This window comes from Anabrus simplex, chromosome X (assembly GCF_040414725.1).
Source record: "Anabrus simplex isolate iqAnaSimp1 chromosome X, ASM4041472v1, whole genome shotgun sequence".
Classification (NCBI taxonomy): domain Eukaryota; kingdom Metazoa; phylum Arthropoda; class Insecta; order Orthoptera; family Tettigoniidae; genus Anabrus; species Anabrus simplex.
The window spans coordinates 117,352,363-117,374,467 of NC_090279.1; the positions used below are offsets into that span (position 1 = coordinate 117,352,363).

Genomic DNA, 22,105 nt, shown 5'->3' on the forward strand with positions numbered 1-22,105 from the left:
TCCATCAGACTGTTCTTTGATCTCTTGTTTATAAGAAATCCCACTCCTTCCTGATGTGAGTCATCTTCATTTGGCTTACCAGAGTAGAGGAATGTTTCTCCCCTCTCCAAATGTATTGCACCTTACTTCACTAACTCCTAAGATATCCAGTCTGTACCTTTCTGCCTCGTTAGTGAGTTGTGTTAATTTCCCAATCTGATACAGTATTCTGACGTTTCAAAATCAATTTTCATATCCTATTTCAAGCCAAAGTCTTAGGATCCGTCCGGGTGCTTTTCTTAGTTTTTTTAATAAGTTAGTTTTAAGCGACTGTGAGTTGTTAGCCCACATTCACCGAGTGTCATGGTGGGGCTGCCACCTTTAAGCCTTCACACTTGCTCCCACCTCAGATGTTACGGGTGGAAAAGATGCCATTTACTGCACCCTTAATTGTGACATGGTTATCGCGCCATATATTTGGTCGCCAGAGCCTCGTCTGTGATAACAGGGAGCACCATGGGAAGGTGAGGTTGAGTTTTGCAATTGGAGAGGCTATTGGTTGCGCATCCAACTGCCTTGCACCCCCGCTACAGTGAGAACCACAATGTAATTTCACTATTCAGATGGTTTTGTATCACTTTTGTTAGTGGTCATGTTCTGTTGTTTATCATCTATATCTGCATATTGTTGATGTATAGAACTAAATAATGTGACATATTGTTGAGACTGCGCATTCTGTAAGTTACATGCATTATTGATACTATTCACGAGTTCAGTTGATATTTTTTAAGAGTGGTTGTAGAGAATTGTTAAATTTTGAGGTTATGGGGAGACGAAAGGACACTTTGCCAAGAAAGATAGCCATTGTCAGAGAGCTACTCAATAAGAAACAATTTTCACAGCAAGATATAGCTTCTATATTGCAAATAACACAGAATAATGTTAGTAGAATTAAAACAAGTGAAGACAAGAGGAAGACAAAATGTCAACGTGTTGGAAACTGTGGGCAAAAGAAGAAACTATCCCCAAGGAGTAAGCGAAAAGTGATTTATTTTTCAGAAAACAATCGCAAGGATACTAGTACGAATTTACGTACGAAATTAGAAGAGTATGGGTCATTCATATCAGCAAGGACTGTGAGACGCGAGCTGCTTTAAGCTGGAATAAAAACAAAATGAACTTGAAGAAAAGCTAATATTATGCCTGCTATGGCTGCAAAGAGGTTTCAGTGAGCCATGAATCTCCCAAATTGGTCATATGATGACTGGAAAAAGACAAGTCCATGACAATAACTGTAATTTCTAAAATTATCATTCATTATTCCATTTTTAACATAATCTAACTGAAGTCGGGGTGGGAATTTTTAATTTCTCGCAGCTCAAATATCAGGTGTTTTGAATTAAATGGATTCTACCAATGTGCAGTCATTTCCTTAGCACGAAACTGAGCAGTGAAAATGGGAAGAGTCCTGGGTTCCATTTCAATTCACGTGTAACGGAATAATTTTTCGGTTTGAACACAAAGTTTTATTCCCTAAGTGATGACAATAATATTGTAAGCTACTATCAGTCTCTTACAGTTCAAAATCTGTAAGTTCAAAAAGTTACAATAAAAAATTCAGAGTTCCAAACACAGAAAACCAACAGCGTGTTACACTTCAGCTCACATGCTAGCGTAATTGACTCTGCAACTGCTCAGCTTCAAGACCTTGAAGTAGTGTTTTATATATATATATTTATATATATATATATATATTCCCCTATAAATAATGCACAAATATTAAAACTTTCACCACCTCCCTAGTCCCATGCCATCATCTTATTCCAAGTACAGCTCTGAGCCCTACAACATAGCTCATTCCATTTAGTCCTTCTGCCCTTCAGCTATTTAGCCATTTAGCCCTTTTCCTTTTAGTCCTTTAGCAATTTAGCCCATTTGCCTTATAGCCATTTAATGCTTTGACCCTTTTGCAGTTTCTCAGCTCCACGACCTAAAGCCGCATTTCAGGGTTATGGCCCTATGAATAAAGCATATGTATTAAGCCTTATACCATTTCCCTAGTCCTATTAAGACAATGTGTGTAGTTGCCATCTTGCTCCAAGAACAGATCCAAAAGCCCCTGGACCATGTCTCATCTTGTCTAGTTAGGTTAAGCCTGGGATCAAAACTCAAACTTGAGTTTGCAATGCCCTTGTAAGGTTAAGCTGGGCATCAAATTCGTGCCTGATATCTTGAGCTAGCACTCACGTCCCTGATCACATTGGCAGCTGGGCATCAAACTTGAGTCTGTAAAGGTAACACCCTTGTAAGGTTAAGCCTATGGTTGAATCCAGAGCCTGTGATGTTAGAACTTAATTCGAACCTGTGCCAGTTAGATTAACGCTGCACTCTTCGCCAAGCCCAATGTTTCAAATCACCTGCCAAGTAGGTCGTGAGATTAAGCATGCACGCTTAAGACAGCACATTCCATACGGCAGAGGCCTCTCCCAGGGCCATGTGGTGGCAGTGGCCGACAAACCTGTGAATAGTATCAACTACTATCTTCTTATTTTATTGTTACTTAAACCATGTTCCATACCTTCCATGGACAGTGAAGAATATCTTCAAAATATTATATACCTATACTGTAGAAAATTGTGAGTGTTGATTTTAATTCAAGAAGACTTTCCTCTTGAACACCATCAAGAAGACTTCATTTTTTTAATTCTTGTGATTTTTGAGCAGTTATGTTTTAAAATAAATGTAGTCTCCTGTTGTACTTTGTTTCATTTGCCAGACATGTTCCAAGTCCTGCCACATCTAAAAGGCCTCGATTATTCTTAATAGCTTGCATGTTTATATATTGCCCTCAAACTACTGTGCACCCAATTGGTGAACAAAGAAAATACAGAAGTGGACTGTTTGTGATTCGACAAGTAACAGTTAAAAGTCTTTACTTTTACGTTCTTGCAGTGTTAGTCTCTTCAGTGATAATCCTAACAGTTTCCATTGCATTTGGTCTGGTCCAACCTAAGCAGTTCATTGTCAGATGACCACAGGGATAGGGACGTCCTTGTATGTGCCGATTAGTACAAGAACTATTATATAATGAAGATAACTCCCCCAATTCGTAACAGCAAAGCTTGAAAGAAGATCTTGTACAAGAATTCACACTACTGTTCTAACAACAAGCCACTGCTTGAAATGGGCAATTCCTGCAACATACCACAAGTAGTAATGATACCAACTGTCAGACATTATGTATATTGGAAACAATCTTGGAAGAGTATCAGCTGCTGCATGGCCTTGGAACAAAGCCAGATGTCCCACAACACCTTGCAGTGCATTACAGTACTCTGTTGAAGACACAGGAACTACGTGAAGAAAATGAGAATTTTCATATAAAAACTACAATGTTTCAAAGGAACTTCACACTTCATGTTTTAAAATAAGGTGAAGTACAATTACATAACCATCCTCTAAAGGAAGGGGTGTCTCACTGACTTTGACTATGTTAAAAATACTTTGAAGACTTAGTGGAGGCAAAAATGCTAACCTCCATAAATGCAGTACCTAATAATAATGGAACTCAAGCAAAGAAATATTTAAATCAACAGAATTGGTCAATATGGCAGAAAATAAAATTACCAAGTTTTGATGATGATGATGATTGTTGTTTAAAGGGGCCTAACATCGAGGTCATTGGCCCAGCAAGTTTTGATGGAGACATAACATTGTGACTATATTTCAAGGGCACTTTTGAAAATATGATCACTAAAACTTAGGGCCTAATTGGAATTAAAAAATCAATATATCACCTCGTCCCTGAAAGTTTAGACAAGGAAAACCATAAAGACACATTGCCATAATCGAACCCAATGTCACCATACTATACGACTTAATTCATAACATCTACCACTGCCCTAAGCTGATTGCATCCGAGTATGTGAAGCACATCCTCCTAATCCATAAATGAGCTGTAGCATTTTAATGAACTCAGAAAATATTATCTTCATCTGGACATGTTCAATGAGGCTCGACTCTACCCCGTTTACCCCTTCTACACTGAATGGGTCGAATCAACCCAAATTTAATTTTAAATTGCTTGTAACTGATAAAATATCTGCATATGCCCAAATCCTTGTGTATTAGTTCATCTCATTTAGTAGTTATTGACATGATTAAAAAATATTTTTTGCTTGCAGACTACTCTACCAGTTCAATAAATTACATGGACCCATCCATTAATTTCAATGCTGCCCTACATACCGATCAGTACCGAAACAATGTTGGTCTCCCTCCATGACTAAGGAGTGCTGTAGTAAGGAACGTAATAATCAGTTCATTGTTTCCATTTTCAAATATGTCTGGTCATCAGCGGTCATATGAAGAAGAGGAAAATGTGAAGCCCCAAGTATCCGATAATGAACTATAAGTTGAGGTTGACTCTGTACAACAAGAAGAGTACATATCTCGAAATGGGGCTGAATGGAGAAAACAACCCTATTGACAATCATGTGTAAGGTATGTTCAATATATACAGTAGAACCCCTATTTAAAGTTTTTACAGGGACGTAACTTTTTAACCTTAAATGATGGTTTACATGAAATCAAGGTTTCAATAGGAAGCACAGAATTTCAAGAGATCTTTGCCTGTATTAACATAAATTTTAGCAACATACATTACTTACACAATGACAGCAATAAAAGGAGATAACAACCCTACACACTGTACTGTAGTTACAGTTTGTTCTTCATTCTGACAAATCACTTAAGTTTAAGGTTTTTCTTATAATGTTATACATAATTTTTCGTAAAAGTTGGGAAACTCGCACAAAAACACATTAAAAGTGGTATGAAATGGCAATCAGTTTGTTTAAACACTTTTGCAGATATTTTCCAAAATAGCGGTTTACTAATTTGCATGTAGTTTTTAATTCCAACAGTCTGAACATGCATACTCAGTTTCATTCTGAAGAACTGCAATAGCATCGATCCAAAGGATTGTGGCAAACATTTCCACTTTCTTATTTCAAATGGTGTCTCCTAACCTAGGTTTACCATGCACATATTACTAAAAGATATTTCAAGCTCCCTATAGATTAATGATCATTTTACTACAGATATACACGAGAACAATCTTTCGGAAATTTAACAAGACACGAAAGTACATAACGTAACTTCTGAAATTATTTATGCACACCACTCTATCTGGAGAAGGAGAAGTATCACATTCTTATTTTATTTCAGTACACAGTATTAACATTAAGCAATCATTTATTTCAGCCTTTATTTCTAAGGATTTAACAACTGCTGTAATTGCACTGATTGCAAATACAAGTTATCCCGATGTTTAGTTCACCAGTCGGAGTTGTGAGAAGACATTAGGCTTGCTTAACATCTATTTGCTGCATAGCGAGGAATTTGTACCTAAGATGATCAATCACAATCAATATAAATGCTGAAGTAGTGTATGAATACTGATAACAGATAAAAATTATCATGCCCAAATTTGCTCGTGATAATGGATGAATCAGTGAGTCCTCACTGTAACCAATGGAAACTGCATAGATTAACAGAGGAATATTTGAACACTGTCATTAAAACAGGGGTTCTCTTCTACCACAGCGGCCGTGGTCAGATGTATAAGAGTCCTACATCTCACTTCAACCCTAAGTGCCCGTGCTCTAAATTCCTCTTATGCCTTGAATCATCCTTAGCAAGCTTATGACATCTTTTGCACAAGTTCTTAATGTCCCATAACCAAAATGAATAGAAATAAATATTTGAGAATTTTAACATTTCTTTAATGGTAAATGTGAGTTATCCTATTTTGAATTATGTGAAATTGAATAGACAATTGCATTGCTGTTATAGAATAATTTTCAGGTCTGGAAAATATTTCTGTTAAATGTGGGTTTATGCTAAATCAAGGTCATGCAAAATCGCAGTTATACTGTAGTATGAACTATGTTATTGCTTTATTTACATTATGTACAATCTATTCCTATAGGCCTATAAGCTCATAAAGATTTCAGTAGATTATATTTATAATACTTCAGAGAAACATACATTTCAATTATTGTATTCCAGATTGGGTAATATAAAGAGATATGCACCTGGACCCACGAGATACGCTCTTCAGATGTTGGCAGTGAAGTTATTCATCACTGATAAAATGATGGAAACCACTTTGTGGGAAACGAATTGTGAGATGGAGAGGGTTTTAGTAGATAAAGGAAAAACTTAAAAGCCCATTTCTTTGATAAAGCCTTAAGCAGTTTTAGGTACATGCGATTTACACAACTTAAACAGTTTTAGGTATGAAAGATTTACACAACTTAAGCAGTTTTAGGTATGTACAATTTACACAACTTAAGCAGTTTTAGGTATGTACGATTTACACAATTTAGTAACAAGTCATTTTTGCTTCACTGCTGATTGCTAATAATCACAACCAACAATGACACAACAGAACACTCATGCATGTCTCAAGTGTTCTAAGTTGAATACAGATACCTTAGAACAATTAATGCAAAATACACAATGGGTGCATGTAACCCCGATGTACCCATTCCTTAAAACTAGCATAGACTATGCCGGCCCAATTCTCATAAAAAGTCGTGTGAGATCAAACAACACCAGAGTGACTAGCTATCAAGGCTGTCTACATATACATGATACCTATTCTCACCACAACAACATTTCTCTCTGCACTTTATAGACTTAGTCCTCATAGGTGAACCCCTGAACATTTACTGTGATAACAGCACAAACTTCTTCGGAGCAGCTAAAGAAATCAAGGCCTTTCTGCAAAACAACCAACAGAAAATCAACTCTTCACACAACTGAAGGCATGGGACTGACATGGCATTTCATCTCTCCTGCAGCACCACACTTTAGTGGAATCTGGGAAGCAGCTGTCAAGAGTCTGATACATCACCTCGGACAAGTGATGGATTTTTATTGCTTCACTGTTAGGGAATGGACCACTCTCACAACACATACCCTCATGCTCTCACCAAAGCTAAATGATGACCCTTTTGACACTTCTTACTTAACTACATCCCATTTCCTTATAGGAGAGCCAACTACTACACTCCCTGATCATTATTATATTTCCTCTCCCATCACACCCTTGCTGACATGGCAATATATTCAGCAGCTAATCCAGAACTCCCGGAAGAGGTCCTCAAATGAATATCTCAATAAATGGGCAATGAAATGCCCCATAGCAACATAGTCATACTAAAAGAAGACGACACATATGCTATGAAGTGGATGATGGCTAAAATGTGTGTAGTATAAAAATTAACACTCACAGTAAGCAAGCATGTCACCAGCAACTTGAATCTACAAAGAATTGTATTATCTAGAAATCAATAATCAATATGACCAATAAAATCACAAAAGGTGTTTCATTTAGAAGCAGCTAGTAAAATATCCTGTAACAATAACAAAAGAATGTATCTTATAGCTATTTTGTATTCAAAAATATTTATAAAATCAAAAGTAGTAGTAGAAATGATACCAGCTCCCAAATGATATAGAGTAGAGGTGTTTGGAGTAATCCTAACTGCTGCACAATTCATAATGCAAGATCGTGGAACAACTTGAAGGAAAAGTGAAAACTAGACAAGTAAACATTCAGTCTCATAAAAAGTATATTTTCCATAGTTCTATCAACCATGAGCACTGAAATGAAGGGTCAAACACTGATATCTGTTGAGCCATTTTCTAACAATTTTCATTGACTGGTGATGGCTTATCAAATTATATACATTACCTCAAGAGAGTTTTCCTGCGTTGACCCTGGCTCTGTTAACTCTGATTTAACTTCTTCTTTCAGAGCTATCACTTCTGATATATCTTCAATATTTTCCTGTGGAAAATAGGATATATTAGGTATGCTCATAACACACATCCACAAATATAGTCACAAACAAATGAGCAAGTTAATTCATTAATTACCAGTACTACAGTTACATTCAAAATTTCACTAATGTTTAAGGAAGATTTCTAGCAGCAGGGGATTGTTATGACCGAAGACTGTACTGAGAATGGAGTTACTATTCTTGCTCACTCCGTATGTCTGAGAAAGGATGAGACTGAGAACAAAATATAAAATAAGAAACATTTTCTAGCCATATGAGAAGATAACCTACCAGGGATGGAATTGGGGCCATCTCGCACAGAATTTGGAAGGAAGAAGCCACAGACGTAAACACTAAATTGTATGAACTGTTTTCACATGTACAATCATATCAATCAAATCTTAAAGGTTGTTTGAACCAATCACAAGTGTTACAACTGGTTTAAATCCTTTTTTGTTCTCAGCATTAGTAATTCACAGACAGATTAAAATACCTTGAAATATTGAAATCGCATTCTCTACTCTGGTATTGCCGAGCTCACAGGAGCTACATAAAGCATTAAGACAGTTCTGTTTTAAAGAGCATATTTCAATACTTCCAAGTGCAAAATAAAAAATAAACATGAATGAAGCAGGCTTATCACAGTCAAATACCAGCGAAAGATGTGATGTAGCCCAAACTCAATGCAACTACAAATGAAATATTTTACTACTACAAGGATGTTATGTAGTGTTCTATCAAGAACTGTGGGGATGAGAACACTGTCAATGGAGAGTCAGCAGTGTTGGAGTGTACATCTGCAGCGTCAGAAGCTTGTTTATTATCTACTACAAGACATTTAAATTTCTCACTTGGATTCATAAAACCTTGTTGGCACTACAAGGGGAAAGGACTGAGATCAAAAGCTTATATTCTAATTTAAGTTACTTATAATAGTGAACTAAAGTATAAAGTTCTAGAAGACACCTACTTAATCCACTCAATATAGAAGAAAGAAGACAGTGGCTGAACTAGGAATGGATGAAAAGGATGCACAGAAAGGAGAGGGAAATAATGACAAAGAGGAAATATTTTATTTTTTAAATTTGCCTTAAGTCCTCAAAGAGTGAGAGCCCCTAGGAAGGGGCATATTAAAGAAAATTTTCTAAGGAATCATGCATTCTAGACCCCTTAAGCATGGTTCTCTATATAACATATAGCGTGACATTGCCTATCTAAATGAATTCAACATCTGAGCAAAATACTTATTTTGATGGAATGTACATTCAGATTTTGAACTTTTTTTTCTCTCGTATGCCATAGACAAATTGCTATTTTTTAACATACATATCTGCCAGCAAATTGTGGATGTGAGGGTAACCCAGAGTAATCACACCTGTGTTGACATTTTACTCAGCAGACCGGTGTACCCAGACTCAAAAACACTGACGAAAGATTTGTTATTTAACTTCTTCTACACTAATTATATTAGGAGTAATAATATTTAACATGTGGTGCTAATGGTGGTGCAGTAGTGTCGGAAGATATTAGTTTTTTTTAAAGTACAATGGGCCAACCATCCTCTATAATAATCAGAGGGGATAAAGAGAAGAGGTGCAACCCCTAAACCAAAGTAATTTTGATACTGGGAGTAATAACTACAGACTAATCCAACCCCAACCTTAACACACTCTCTAACAGTTTCCAATATTGGCACATATTTCTTTAACATAATTTTCATATCTCTACAGGTTTGATGCAGTAGCGTTATAAGAAATATTAAACCTACAGTTCTTGATCAGGAGTGCACTCATATGCCAGGTTCAAGTCTGTTATGGAACATAACAAGAAATATAAAATGTAGAGATCATGAACAGCAATACACTCATATCTTGGATATGTTCAGACACCGTTGTCTTCTGTAATGCCTGTAACTCAGTACTCAAGAGCACATATTTATTCTGAGAATAGCATTCTTTAATTGCAGAATTTTAGCTTGAAGCAACTAATGGTCAACATCTCATAAGTAAATTAGCAGTTTGCAATGTTTGCAATAGGTCATTACTGTCTAGTCACAGTTATTCATTGATCATAACTCTTCAAACTGTCAAGATTTCCGAAGTTCCTGAGGTGCAGGAATTCACTTTCAAGCCAGTAAAACTACAGACCGGCGCTGGGATAACTCAGCTTCTTCAAATATCTCTAGACTGAACCCGAATCACACTTGCCGACATGAAATTAGCATGTCATCAGTTTACCCTCTGAGCTATCAGATGAAGAGCCACTGAACTGAAAGCCACACAGTCGGACGATTGCAATGGAGTGTGATTAGAGTATCAACAGACAGAGCAAGGAAAGATGATGAAGATATCTTGCATCTTCTGCAAAATTTTCCACTGGATCTTCCACCTTCATCAGGGTGTTTGCTTTAGATGAGCTATACTCACAGTAAACTTCCAAAGCAGAATTTTACTACGTGCTCACCCAACATTAGTGTCATTGCAAAGAAGTTTAAATGTAGCAAATCACCTGGAATTTCTTCTGGCAGAAAAATACGTCATCCAAGAGAGCCATGGACCAGTTGGCCATAACCTAATTCATATTAGCACCCTTCACTTTTCCATCACTTCTGCAACTACTAGCATTGCAATTGGCTGTTATGATAGAAAATTATGTCAATTCTACAAAGTTTCCATTACCAAACCATGCAGAATAAATACATAACCACACACCCTCCAGAAATCCACTTTAATAATCATCAGACGTACTCAAATAACAACAGTCAGTCAATGGGTACTTAACACATGAAATGCCCTGAAGCCTCAACCTTGAGACACTGCTAATCACAACTTTGTCACTAGCTGGTCCTAACCAAGGTTCTTATAATATCAAGCCCACAACATTGATTCAACTTTATGCCACTATCAAACATACAATGCTATGCTTATGCTGGCTTATGCCACCAGAACCCCTTTCCTTCTCCCATGAACAATGTTTTTGTCACTTGTTTGACCTACAGATATACATCAATACTGTGGATTGTAGTTCCTAAGCGTTGGCAGCTTTGTGTAGAGTGCTGTGGCGTATTTCCAGACAAAGAAACAAAACAGAGTTGTACTATGCCTAGATGCTCATGCAGCAAATGTTGACGGTGTTAATATTGAGGAAGCACATAGTAAATTATGCCCCAGCCAAACTTATTCAGCCACTAAGGGTTAAATTCTGACCTCTATAAAGTTATCTGGAATGAAACTTACAAGTGGTGCATTTGTTGTTCCTTCAAGCCAGACTGGTTCCTCTTTGATCTTTACCTCCATGTCCATTTTGCACTGCAACTGAAGTAATTAGAAGGTACTGGGATTGTTGATTACTTCCAAAGACCTTACACTGAAACATAACCAGAAACATATATTACTTTATTGGTGTCACTGCTAATTACGTTATTTGTCAACAGGCTAAGCAACAAGCTTGTAATTTTACAAGACCGTCAATATTATGATCATACCGAAAAGACTCGAAAATTTACATGACTGTTGATATTGTGATAATACCTACAGGACCTCAAGTTTTCTATGACTGATACTGTGATCATAGCTAGAGACCTCCAGTTTTAAATCACTTCAAAAACAGTGTTCACTTCCATAGGAAATATAATTTAACGCATCTGTTGATATAAAGATCATAGACAAAGGACCCCTAGTATTACATGACACCTTGTATCGTATTCATAGCTATATAATGTACAGTTTTATATGGAACTGAAACCACAGCAAGATGACTTTCTTGTTAAAATTTAACGTACATTGATTTTCATGAAAATGTACAAAACCTTTTGAAAATTCAGTAACTATTTCATTTGCATATCACTCTTATCACCCGGGTCCATTTCTTGAAATCTTCCTATCATTTTTATCCATTGCACTTCACTTCAAAACTAACTGAACAAGTTCACAGTGCCTTAAGATTTGTTCTATCAAAATTTTCCTTCTTAGGATCAAATTCTCTCAAACCATTCTCCTCCTGCCTTTTTTGCTAGTTGCTTTATGTTGCACCAACACAGACAGGTCTTATGGCGATGACGGGAAAGGAAAGGGCTAGGAGTGGGATGAAAGCCTCAGCATTTGCCTGGTGTGAAAATGGAAAACCACAGAAAACCATTTTCAGGGCTGCCGAAAGTGGGGTTCCAACCTACTATCTCCCGAATACGGGATACTGGCCGCACTTAACCCTCCAGTGGTCGCGCGGATCACAATAGTGATCCAGCTGTTTAGTTTTCTTTGCTCCTGCTTTTTGGTATGACTGTTGACCTTGAGCATCTGTGTACCTTCCTCACACCCCATCATCTCTCTGATAACGCAGTAGTCTGCAAACATTGACTGATGGTTGTTGCGTTATAAAGCAATTTATTCTTGTGGATCACAACTGTGATCCGTGTGACCACTAGCGTGACTTCTTTTGACTTAGTTTGTTTTCTTATTACGGTGTCTAATCTTAGTTCATATGCATATATCTACTCCATTTTATGAGTTTATATTAATTGTTGGTATATAAGTACAAAATGGATGACTATGAGAATATAAATCGGTGGCTGAATGAACCAGACAGTGAGGTACCTTATGGAGGGAGTAAGTGAGACAAATCACAAAGTTTGGTTATTTTTCAGGGATTGCTTATAAATGCATATGTAATTATATTCTTTTCACAATGCATAATTATATTCATTGAATAAATAGCTAAGAATAGCCTTATATTAAAAAGGCAGTACGGATCACAATTGTGATCCGCGCGACCACTGAGGTGACTCTCCTTCGCGTGACCACTGGAGTGTTAAGCGACTGCAGCTATCGAGCTCGATAATTCTCCTCTCATCAAGCTGATTCACTATCTATTAATTTGAGACATGTTTTATCCATCTGATCTTCAACGACTTCTGATAGCACGGCACTTTTTATCCATCTGATCTTCAATGACTTCTGATAGCACGGCACTTCATAGGCTTCAACTCTGTTTTTCTCAGCACCAGTTATTATCTACGTTTCACTTGTGTATGGTGTCCTACTCTGTACTCAGTGTAAACATAATTTTTAAGTTTTTCAATCCATTGAACCAAAGGAACATGATGGAGAACAGATGGGAGTTTAGGCAGGATTTAGTGATGATATTTATTGATACTGAGAAGGCATATGTCAATGTACCACGGCACGTAGTCTTGGATGCATTGATGAAAAAGAAGGCAGGCAGAGGAGAAGAACCAATTATAAAAGCCGTAAACGGAAAATGAGCAAGTAGTATCAATACTATGATAGGACAAACAAACTGGTTCAAAGTAGAAACAGGACTTCAAAAAGGATGCATTTTATCCCCTCCAATCTTCATTGCAATCATGGATAAAATCCATGATAGTATTAAAAATGGGAACAAAGGAGGCAAAGGCCTTACTCTTTGCAGATGACACAGTAATATGGGGAGAAGATGAAATGGAAGTACAAGAACAAGATGTTGTATGGAATCAGGAGATAGAGGAAGATGAAATGAAAATAAGTGTGGAAAAATGTACGATAGTAGAGGTGATGAGAGTTAATGGACAAGGAAGTGGGAATATTGAAGGAAATGAAAGATCATTAGAAGTTGAGGAAAGCTTCAAGTATTAAAATTTACAATTAATTTATTGAAAACCACCTTTTCAATACTTTACTGTCTTTGTGACTAAAATATAATCATTCTATTAAGGTTGTTATCGTACAGGTTTCACCTGTCATAGTAGCCACCATTAGACATAAATTCCATACTCTAAGCCAGAGCTCTGGAATGGATGCTATATTTCAAATTATTCCTAAAAAAGTATTTGTTTACAAATAACTTACACTGATATATAAAAACATTATGGTCACAATTTAGATTGAACTGGTTAATCTTGTCTTGAAATTTTAATGGGGTATCATATTATGTACCCATCTATTAGAGACATTGCAAAAATATTACTGGTACACAATATTGATACTAGTTAGATAGTTGAAGTCAAATTTGAGTCAAAATATTTACAACAGATTTTTCAGTATAATACTCTCAGCTTAAAATGAATTTGTAGATTAGCTAAAATCTACTATAGATAAAAATCTTTTCTTGATTAAAACAAAAGTCTTTATTAATAATAGTAGTGGAGGATACTTCATCAAGTCTCATTCATGTGACAAGTTATTCCATCTTCTCTTTAAATATGTCTGAGTCATGAAGCTTGTGAAGTTATCACCATGAAAGCCTGAAGAAGAGTTCAATCTGATTCACAGGTGTAAATGAAACTGCTATGTGATGCATGTTGAAGTTTGTGAAATAAGACAAAAAAGTGTGTGTGTTGCTAAAATTAAAGTCGTTCACTAGTGGAATATATCCCCACATACCCTTTAGACATTAGGAGAGATGTAAGGCAGCGTTGCTTGTGTGTGGTGGTCTGACAGTCGCTTTTTCTATACTCCTCGTGTTATAGAGGTGTGTCATTAGTGGCAGGGAGTATGTCGCGTGAAGAGGGATGGGTGGGGCATTAAGATTGCTGTTGGTAAGCGTAGGGGAAGGAGTGTCTAAAAGGTAAGTGTTACAAAGTGTTAAGAAAATTAATTAACCTGAGCGGCTCACATGGTTGAGGCGCTGGCTTTCTGACCCCAACTTGGCAAGTTCGATCCTGGCTCAGTCTGTTGGTATTTAAGGTGTTCAAATATGACAGCCTTGTGTCGTTAGATTTACTGGGACGTAAAAAAACTCCTACGGGTCTAAATTCCAGCATCTCGGCATCTCCAAAAAACATTATTATTATTATTATTATTATTTTAATCGAGAAAAGATCTTAATCTATAAAAGATTTTAGCTAATCTGCAAATCATTTAAGCTGCGTGTATTGATTTTTGCATATACTGAAAAAATGTTGACTCCTATTTGACTTCAATTGTCAACCCAGTATCAATATTATGTGTGTCAATAATATTTTTACAATATCTCTATTAGATGTGAACATAATATGATACCCCATTAAAAACTTTAAGACAAGATCAACCAATTTATTCCAAATTGTGACCATAATGTTTTTATACATCATTGTAAATTATTGTAAACAACTAATTCTTAAGGAATAATTTTAAATATGACATCCATTCCAGTGCTCTGGCTTAGAGTGTAGAATTTATAGCTGATGTTGCCTGCTGTGACAGGTGAAACATGTACCATTACAACCTTAATTGGATGATTACATTATAGTCATGAAGACTGTAAAGTATTGAATAGGTGGTTTTCAATAAATTTATTCTAAATTTTGCATATGGTTTAACACTGAAATTAATCTCTTGCAAGCTTCAAGTATTTGGGGAGGATAATTGCAAAAGATGGGAAAATAAATTATGAAATTGAAAAGAGATTTGAAGAAAACAATGGGTTTTACCAATGTGTGAGATGTACAGTCTGTAACTGGGACGTCCCAAAGGAATGCAAGGAAATTTTGCACCCAATGTATTACACACTAATTTTGACATATGCAGCAGGCACATGGACAACAATAAAACATGATGAAAGCAGAATCCAAGAGGCCATGATGAAATTCCTTAGAGAAATGGTAGGGAAGACATGAAGGGATAAAATCAGAAACATAGATATCAGGGAGAGAATTGGAATCCCTGAAATGCAAGGCAAGATATAGAGAAGTGAGCCGAAATTGTATGGACACACGATGAGAATGGAAGAGGATAGAGTTCCAAAGTGAGTATTTACAGAGAAAGTCATAGCAGAAAGACATCGAGGAATGCCCAGAGAGAAAACTGAAGAGGGCCTTAATTCGCAACTCTACCCAAAAGACTGGAAACAGAAAATGAAGAAGATTCTGTTGAACTGAAAAGAAAAATTTATAAAACACTTTTATCAGCTCATTTCATCGGACAAAGCTACCAACCTTTACTTTAGTGCACTTTCCTTATTTGTCTGTGCATGTCACGTCAAATGACACAACTGAGGGTTGCTTAACAGAGTGCCTCTTGAAGGGAGTTCCGTGTTAAACAACTGGTTTAAACGTTTAGCACTGCTTGTTAGTCACTTTGTGATATTTTGCTGCAGAAGTAACCATAATGCACACATGTAATACAAGCTTCATTCCTGTGGCCAATTGCGTCGATTCTTACTCCTTGCTATACTATAATACTGATTTTACTCTCAAGTAACTACATTTTACAGTTTCCAGAGCCAGAATGTATTCCTAGAGATTTTTCTTCCATTCCTGCTACTAGTTTTGATGTTGCACTAACAAGTCGAAGGGAAAGTGCTAGGATTGAGAGGATAGCGGCATTAAATAATGTTAACTAACAAGAAAATGGGAAAACCATGGAAACGATTTTCAGAGCTGCCTAACCAGGGATTCGAACCCATGCAAACTCCCCGCCACACGCCCCTGAAGATCTTTTACACACCAATAAATCAGGAAATATCTTACGAAAGAGAGGCAGCCTACTGTTAACTAAAACCTCCAGAGTAAATACAGGTTATAGCTGTTGTGATATAAGGATGTGATACAGATGATTCTCCATAACAACACTGATATACCAAGAATTCTAGGTACATATGCAGATAATCTTACATATCCTACGCGGAACAACTGTCGGAAGTAATTTCTTTCTGAAACGAATATCTGCAATTCTTCACCTGGGTAGCCCTTCAGAAAAAATTCTCATTCCAATAAATTTAGATATACGATATATTGCTAGAACACACGAGGGGCAAATTCGCTGGTATTTGTATCGCCAAAGACGAGGAGTTTTCAAAAAGAAAGCTAGTTATATGCGTATAGATTTTTAATGCTTAAGTAAAAAATAAAACTTAAGAAAATTAAAAATATTAAAAATATGTAGAGTGCTGAACTGAGAAAGATTAGTATCAACTTCGTACGGTTGTCAATTGAGATCTGTAAGTTTGGCAAAAGTATATTGATTGAACCTGAACTTTACCGACAATATGTTAAGAGGTTCCGTACACAATGTAAAGTGATAGAAATCACAATTCGTCAGTGAAGAAAATCGGTCTCACAATTGAACGGAATAAGCTGTACAATTGGCTAATACTCGTCTTATATAAAAACATACCTCACACTTCGAGACAAAACCTGATATTTTAATGTAGTTTGATCACTTAAACTCTTGAAGGACGGATTTGATTTGTATCATTCGGTAGATCAGGCTGAATTTAGGAAAGGATAAATTACCAGTGACAACTCCAGAACATACGGCACTTATTGAAAAGAGCACTGTACGCGATGTTTGGCCCAAAGTGGATATATTAGAGAGAAGACTAATGTTTTATACAGTAATTCTTTGCACATTGTGCGCGTTAAATAAATTATTATATAAGAGAGAATGAACCTCTCCGAGAATAAACGGACGGGAATTACACAACTTCGACGTCAGTTGGTTCAGGGGAGAAAAAAAAGGTACGAACAGCAGTTCCATAAGTCTTAACGTATGTGGACAGCCATGGAAGGAGAGATCAACTGACTGAATTTTAGGATCCAAATCTTCGTATAACAGAATTTAAAACGTACAGTTTATTATTATTATTATTATTATTATTATTATTATTATTATTATTATTATTATTATTATTATTATTATTATTGTGGGTATGATTAGCCAGTAGCTCAGCTGCTGGCTTCCCATCTGGAAAAGCTGAGGATCGAATCCCCGTCGGTAGAGCGTTGGTATTTTCATCTAAAAAATCACGTGGCATCCGATCCTGAACCCCCGGCCTTTGTGACTCCAGCGACCACAGATACAGCCGGGTTAAGCTGAAGTAATTACATATCGTCGGTAACGTTCGAGACAAACATTTACCAAATAGAGTAGAGACAATACGCGACACATTACGGATGTAGCCATGTTAAAAAGGGAGACAATTCGACGGTGGCGCTCCTAGTGACTTAACCTGAAAAGTCGCGCTAAATTCAAATATCAATTGTAATTCATATACGAGAATGGATAAATACATTACGTCTAGAAAGTATTATTGAGATTTTAACTTCGAAGTTGCTAAAGCAATTCTGGATAAATGAATGAAGAATTATTTATAAGATTATTATTTAAAGACTGAAATTAGACATATAAACAAGATGTGAAATGGACTGCTGTGAAATGGGTTGATCTTTCATATTTTATGCATTACTTTCTTGCTTTAGCATTCCTGCCTGAACTTTTACGGTTAGAGTTGCCTTTTTTTCTCATTTAAAAAGCATTGTATCATCACATTAATAAAATTATCGGCACATTACTTACACACATGATGCAATGAATTAACATTTAAGAGCTGGACAATTTTCCTCTTAACATGAAGCCTACTAACAGAAAGGAAATCTATAAAATCTCGGCTCTAATCTGAGAAGAGGGATAAAATAAAGAAAAGTATGAAAATGTTGTCGATAGTGATGCTTTGAGGAATATTTACGTACAAATAGAGTAAAAATGTAACCTACCCTTGGCTGTATAGTCGAGGATTTTTGAAGTCCTTGGCCTGGAAATGGAGGCACTCCTAGTGCTGCGTGCGTTGACACTAAATTGAGAAAAGTTGAAGGCCAAGAAAAAGGGGGGGGGGGGAGTTTAAAATTTGAAAACTCGTTCACCAGACAATGAAGACTTGTATTGACAATTGCCTCAAGCTAACATATGCTCGAATTTTCTTACGAAGATGATCCACTTCAGTTCCAGAGTTGTTTTTAGAATTTTATATGACACAAATTTTCTTTTTGACAAAGATTTTAAAATTGTGTACAATGATTTTAGCATGTGTTGTATATGTCATGTCTCGTTATGATGATGATGATGATGATGCTTGTTGTTTTAAGGGGCCTAACATCGAAGGTCATCAGCCCCATGTCATATCTCAACATCATATTTTATACCTACTATTCCTCAGTGTTTTTAGCCTTGAGACATCACAGTTCAATTTTTGTAAATCATAAATGTCAATGTCCTCTAAATAATGTTTGTTTTAGGATTAAATGGGGCTGATGATGCCCAATAAAGGAAGGGCAAAACGTGTCCCCTTAAAATTTAGAACTTCTGTGTTTATTTAACCACATAACGTGGTATTAATTGTATTGAATGGGTGGGGTAATAAATATACTCCTTTTGTAAACTAAGTGTTTTCAATATCGAACAAAAATGAGAGTGATGGTTTGTAACAAGTGGTATGTTTCGAGCTGTTAGCGGGGAGATGGCGTGAAATGACATTAGTAGACGAGTACGTTTGAAGGGCGTCTTTAAAGGTATGAAAGATCACAATGTGAAGATAAAGTTGGAAAAGAGGACAAACTGGGGCAAATATTCATTTCTAGGAAGGGGAGTTTTGGATTGGAATAAGTTACCAAGGGAGATGTTCAATACATTTCCAGTTTCTTTGAAATCATTTAAGAAAATATTAGTAAAACAACAGGTAGGGAATCTGCCACCTGGGCGACTGCCCTAAATGCAGATCAGTATTGATTGATTGAAAAAGTGGATAAGGGAAACGAGGTTACACACTCGTGCGTCGCTTGTAGGAGTTTTACATTAAGTCCGTAGAAAACTTACATTTTAAGTCCCGACACAAAGGAGGGAAACCCTACATTTAAATTTGAGAAAACGCAGATGGACCTAACGGTTACACACTAAAGGGGAACTCTGAAGGCTCCCTTTCGCCGTAAGTAGATAAAGTTCACGTAGTAGGCGATTGTTCTGCTTTACCTTATGCCAGTTTTACGCGTTAAGCTCCCGAGCAGATCTCTTCAATTAACGTAGCACTCTGAAAGGTCTCGATGAAGATTAACACTTTGAAGTTTAAATTAACAGCTATGTAAAGAGGGCTGTGCAATTGTCCTAGAAAATGACGTGATTGGACTATCACTTTGGTGGAACATGACATCATAACGCAGAGAGCAGATGGTTGATTATCTCAACAACAACTTAGGGTGATCAAGTTCGTTACCGTTCAATCCACTAGGTGGCACTTAGAAACAAGGGCGGTGCATCTTGTGAAGATACATTAATCTTTGTTGATATGGTAGAGTTCAAACAGACTTCGTTAGATTAAACTACTGACAGCTGATGAGCCGCAATTCAAACTCAGGAGCAGGTCGTGCTACAGACCTAATAATATTAATAATTTTATACATGGGTCTTCAAACATGACGTCTGACTTACTTTATTAATTCCGCTCATCACTGACTAACCGCTTAGCGCTAATTGAAAAGTTGTTTACTAGTGAACATAGCCCCTCTTTGATACCTGTTTCTCTGAGATCATCTAAACATCATTTGAGATGGTTGAAATGTTAGCTCTTTCAACTCAAATGCTACGAGGGGTTGTCCATATTTCATCATCTGCAGATCCTTTATCTTTTCCAACAGTAATCATGTCAGCGCCACTTGAAGAAGCCATAACTTCAGAATTTTGACATGTTTTGTTTTCTGATTCTGAAGCACTAGAAAAATTTACGTTTGCTTCCGATCGCATAGAAACTAGTAAATTTCTGTCTATATTTCAAGTATTGCTTGTGAAATAAACCTACTTCTGAAACACGTTAAGTGTGAGTGTTAATGCAAGCTCCTCGTAATTTGTTGTGGAGCACTGTACCCGTGGGGTCGCTGAGGTAAACATACGGCCTATTGTTGCCTATTGTTGTCCACAGCTAGGTCGAGTCCAGCCGTTAAAATTTAAGGGATGTATGCTCATCCCTAGCGAACTTTGGTGACGTACATATTTAAGGCAGGAATAAAACTGTTAGCATAGCGTATACAAGACAATGTGTTCCCCATCACCTTTTTGAACCGACTATAGTATTGCGCTCGGTAATATAACGTGCTGAGGAAAATATGTTTCATTCCTATTAATACAAACTACACGGTCTTCCTTATGCAGCACCCTAGGTAATTTCCTTACCAATGTAATACACACACAAATAGTTTATAAAGATAATAGCGGGAAGTAGGCGTGACAACTTGCGACAGCGACTGGGGCTCCCTCTGGAGGCTCGCAATGTAGACGTAAAACTAGGGATCAACATCTATGAAGTAATTCAGTGACAAATGTTCAATCAATCAATCAATCAATCAATCAATCAATCAATCAATCAATCAATCAATCAATCAATCAATCAATCAATCAATCAATCAATCAATCAATCAATCAATCAATCAATCAATCAATCAATCAATCAATCAATCAATCAATCAATCAATCAATCAATCAATCAATCAATCAATCAATCAATCAATCAATCAATCAATCAATCAATCAACCAATCAACCAATCAATCAATCAATCAATCAATCAATCAATCAATCAATCAATCAATCAATCAATCAATCAATCAATCAATCAATCAATCAATCTTCTAAGGGATAATGCCTTGTCGATGCAACCACTCTTTTCTTTCGTTCCCTGATCGTTTCACTTCCATGTAATTGACACAACCTAACCTCTTCTTGATGTCGTCCGAATACTTCATCCTAGGTCTTTCTCCTCCCTTTCTTTCCCAGCACTTTCCCTTCAAGTATGTGAGTGATGAAAGTATTGTGTCTGATGACAGGTCCAATAAATTTTAATTTCCTGTTTTCCATTTCGTTTAAAAATATTCTCTCTTTTGTAAATGAGGTGTATGGAAATTACTCCTGAATTTGAATGTGCAGGATTTACTTTGAAGATCGAGCACGATACCGGAATGTGGCATGAAATCTACCCCTGATACAGGGGCGTAGCCAGGGGGGGTTACTGGGGGGTTAGAACCACCCCCCCATTGAACTTTCACAAAAAGAAAATAAATAGAAACTGACAGTAAACAATCAATTTCTTTTATGTGATCAAGATAAACTCCCTGCAATCTACTGCTTGTTGAGAGTGTTTGCCACCCTACCTGTCACCACTGCAGCCAGTGAGAGATCATTTTCAACATTATGACGCCTTAAAACCTACCTCAGAAATACCACAAGTGAAAGTCGACTCAACGGGTTGGCTCCCTTGAACATTCACAGAGACATAGTTGTAAAACCAACAGATGTATTTTCTAGGAAGCCTCGAAAATTAGATTTTAGATTGTAAACTGAACATACCGTTTGAGATAAAAACTGCTGACCTCGATCATATTGTTCTTGTTCTGTATTTTAAAGTAAGAATTTTGTAGTGTATTGCAATCTGAATATCACATACAGTAATTCACTCTTGTATCAGTATGCTTATGACAGTCATGCATGCGCGTACCAGACACGCACAAGCACAAGCACTTTCATTATGTTATATCTTAAT

The 22,105-nt window shown here is 36.6% G+C and overlaps 1 protein-coding gene across 1 annotated transcript in view; it reads right to left on the minus strand.

The window, feature by feature from the left end:
* The window catches only part of LOC137503331 (zinc finger protein 33B-like), a 105,890-nt gene that overhangs the window by 20,388 nt on the left and 63,397 nt on the right, over positions 1-22,105 (minus strand). Inside the window, exons 2-3 of the mRNA XM_068230886.1 lie at positions 11,069-11,198; positions 7,745-7,840 (exon numbers count right to left, since the gene is read on the minus strand). Coding sequence (XP_068086987.1) covers positions 7,745-7,840; positions 11,069-11,134 — 162 coding nt within the window. The 5' untranslated portion in view covers positions 11,135-11,198. The remainder of the gene's footprint in view (positions 1-7,744; positions 7,841-11,068; positions 11,199-22,105) is intronic.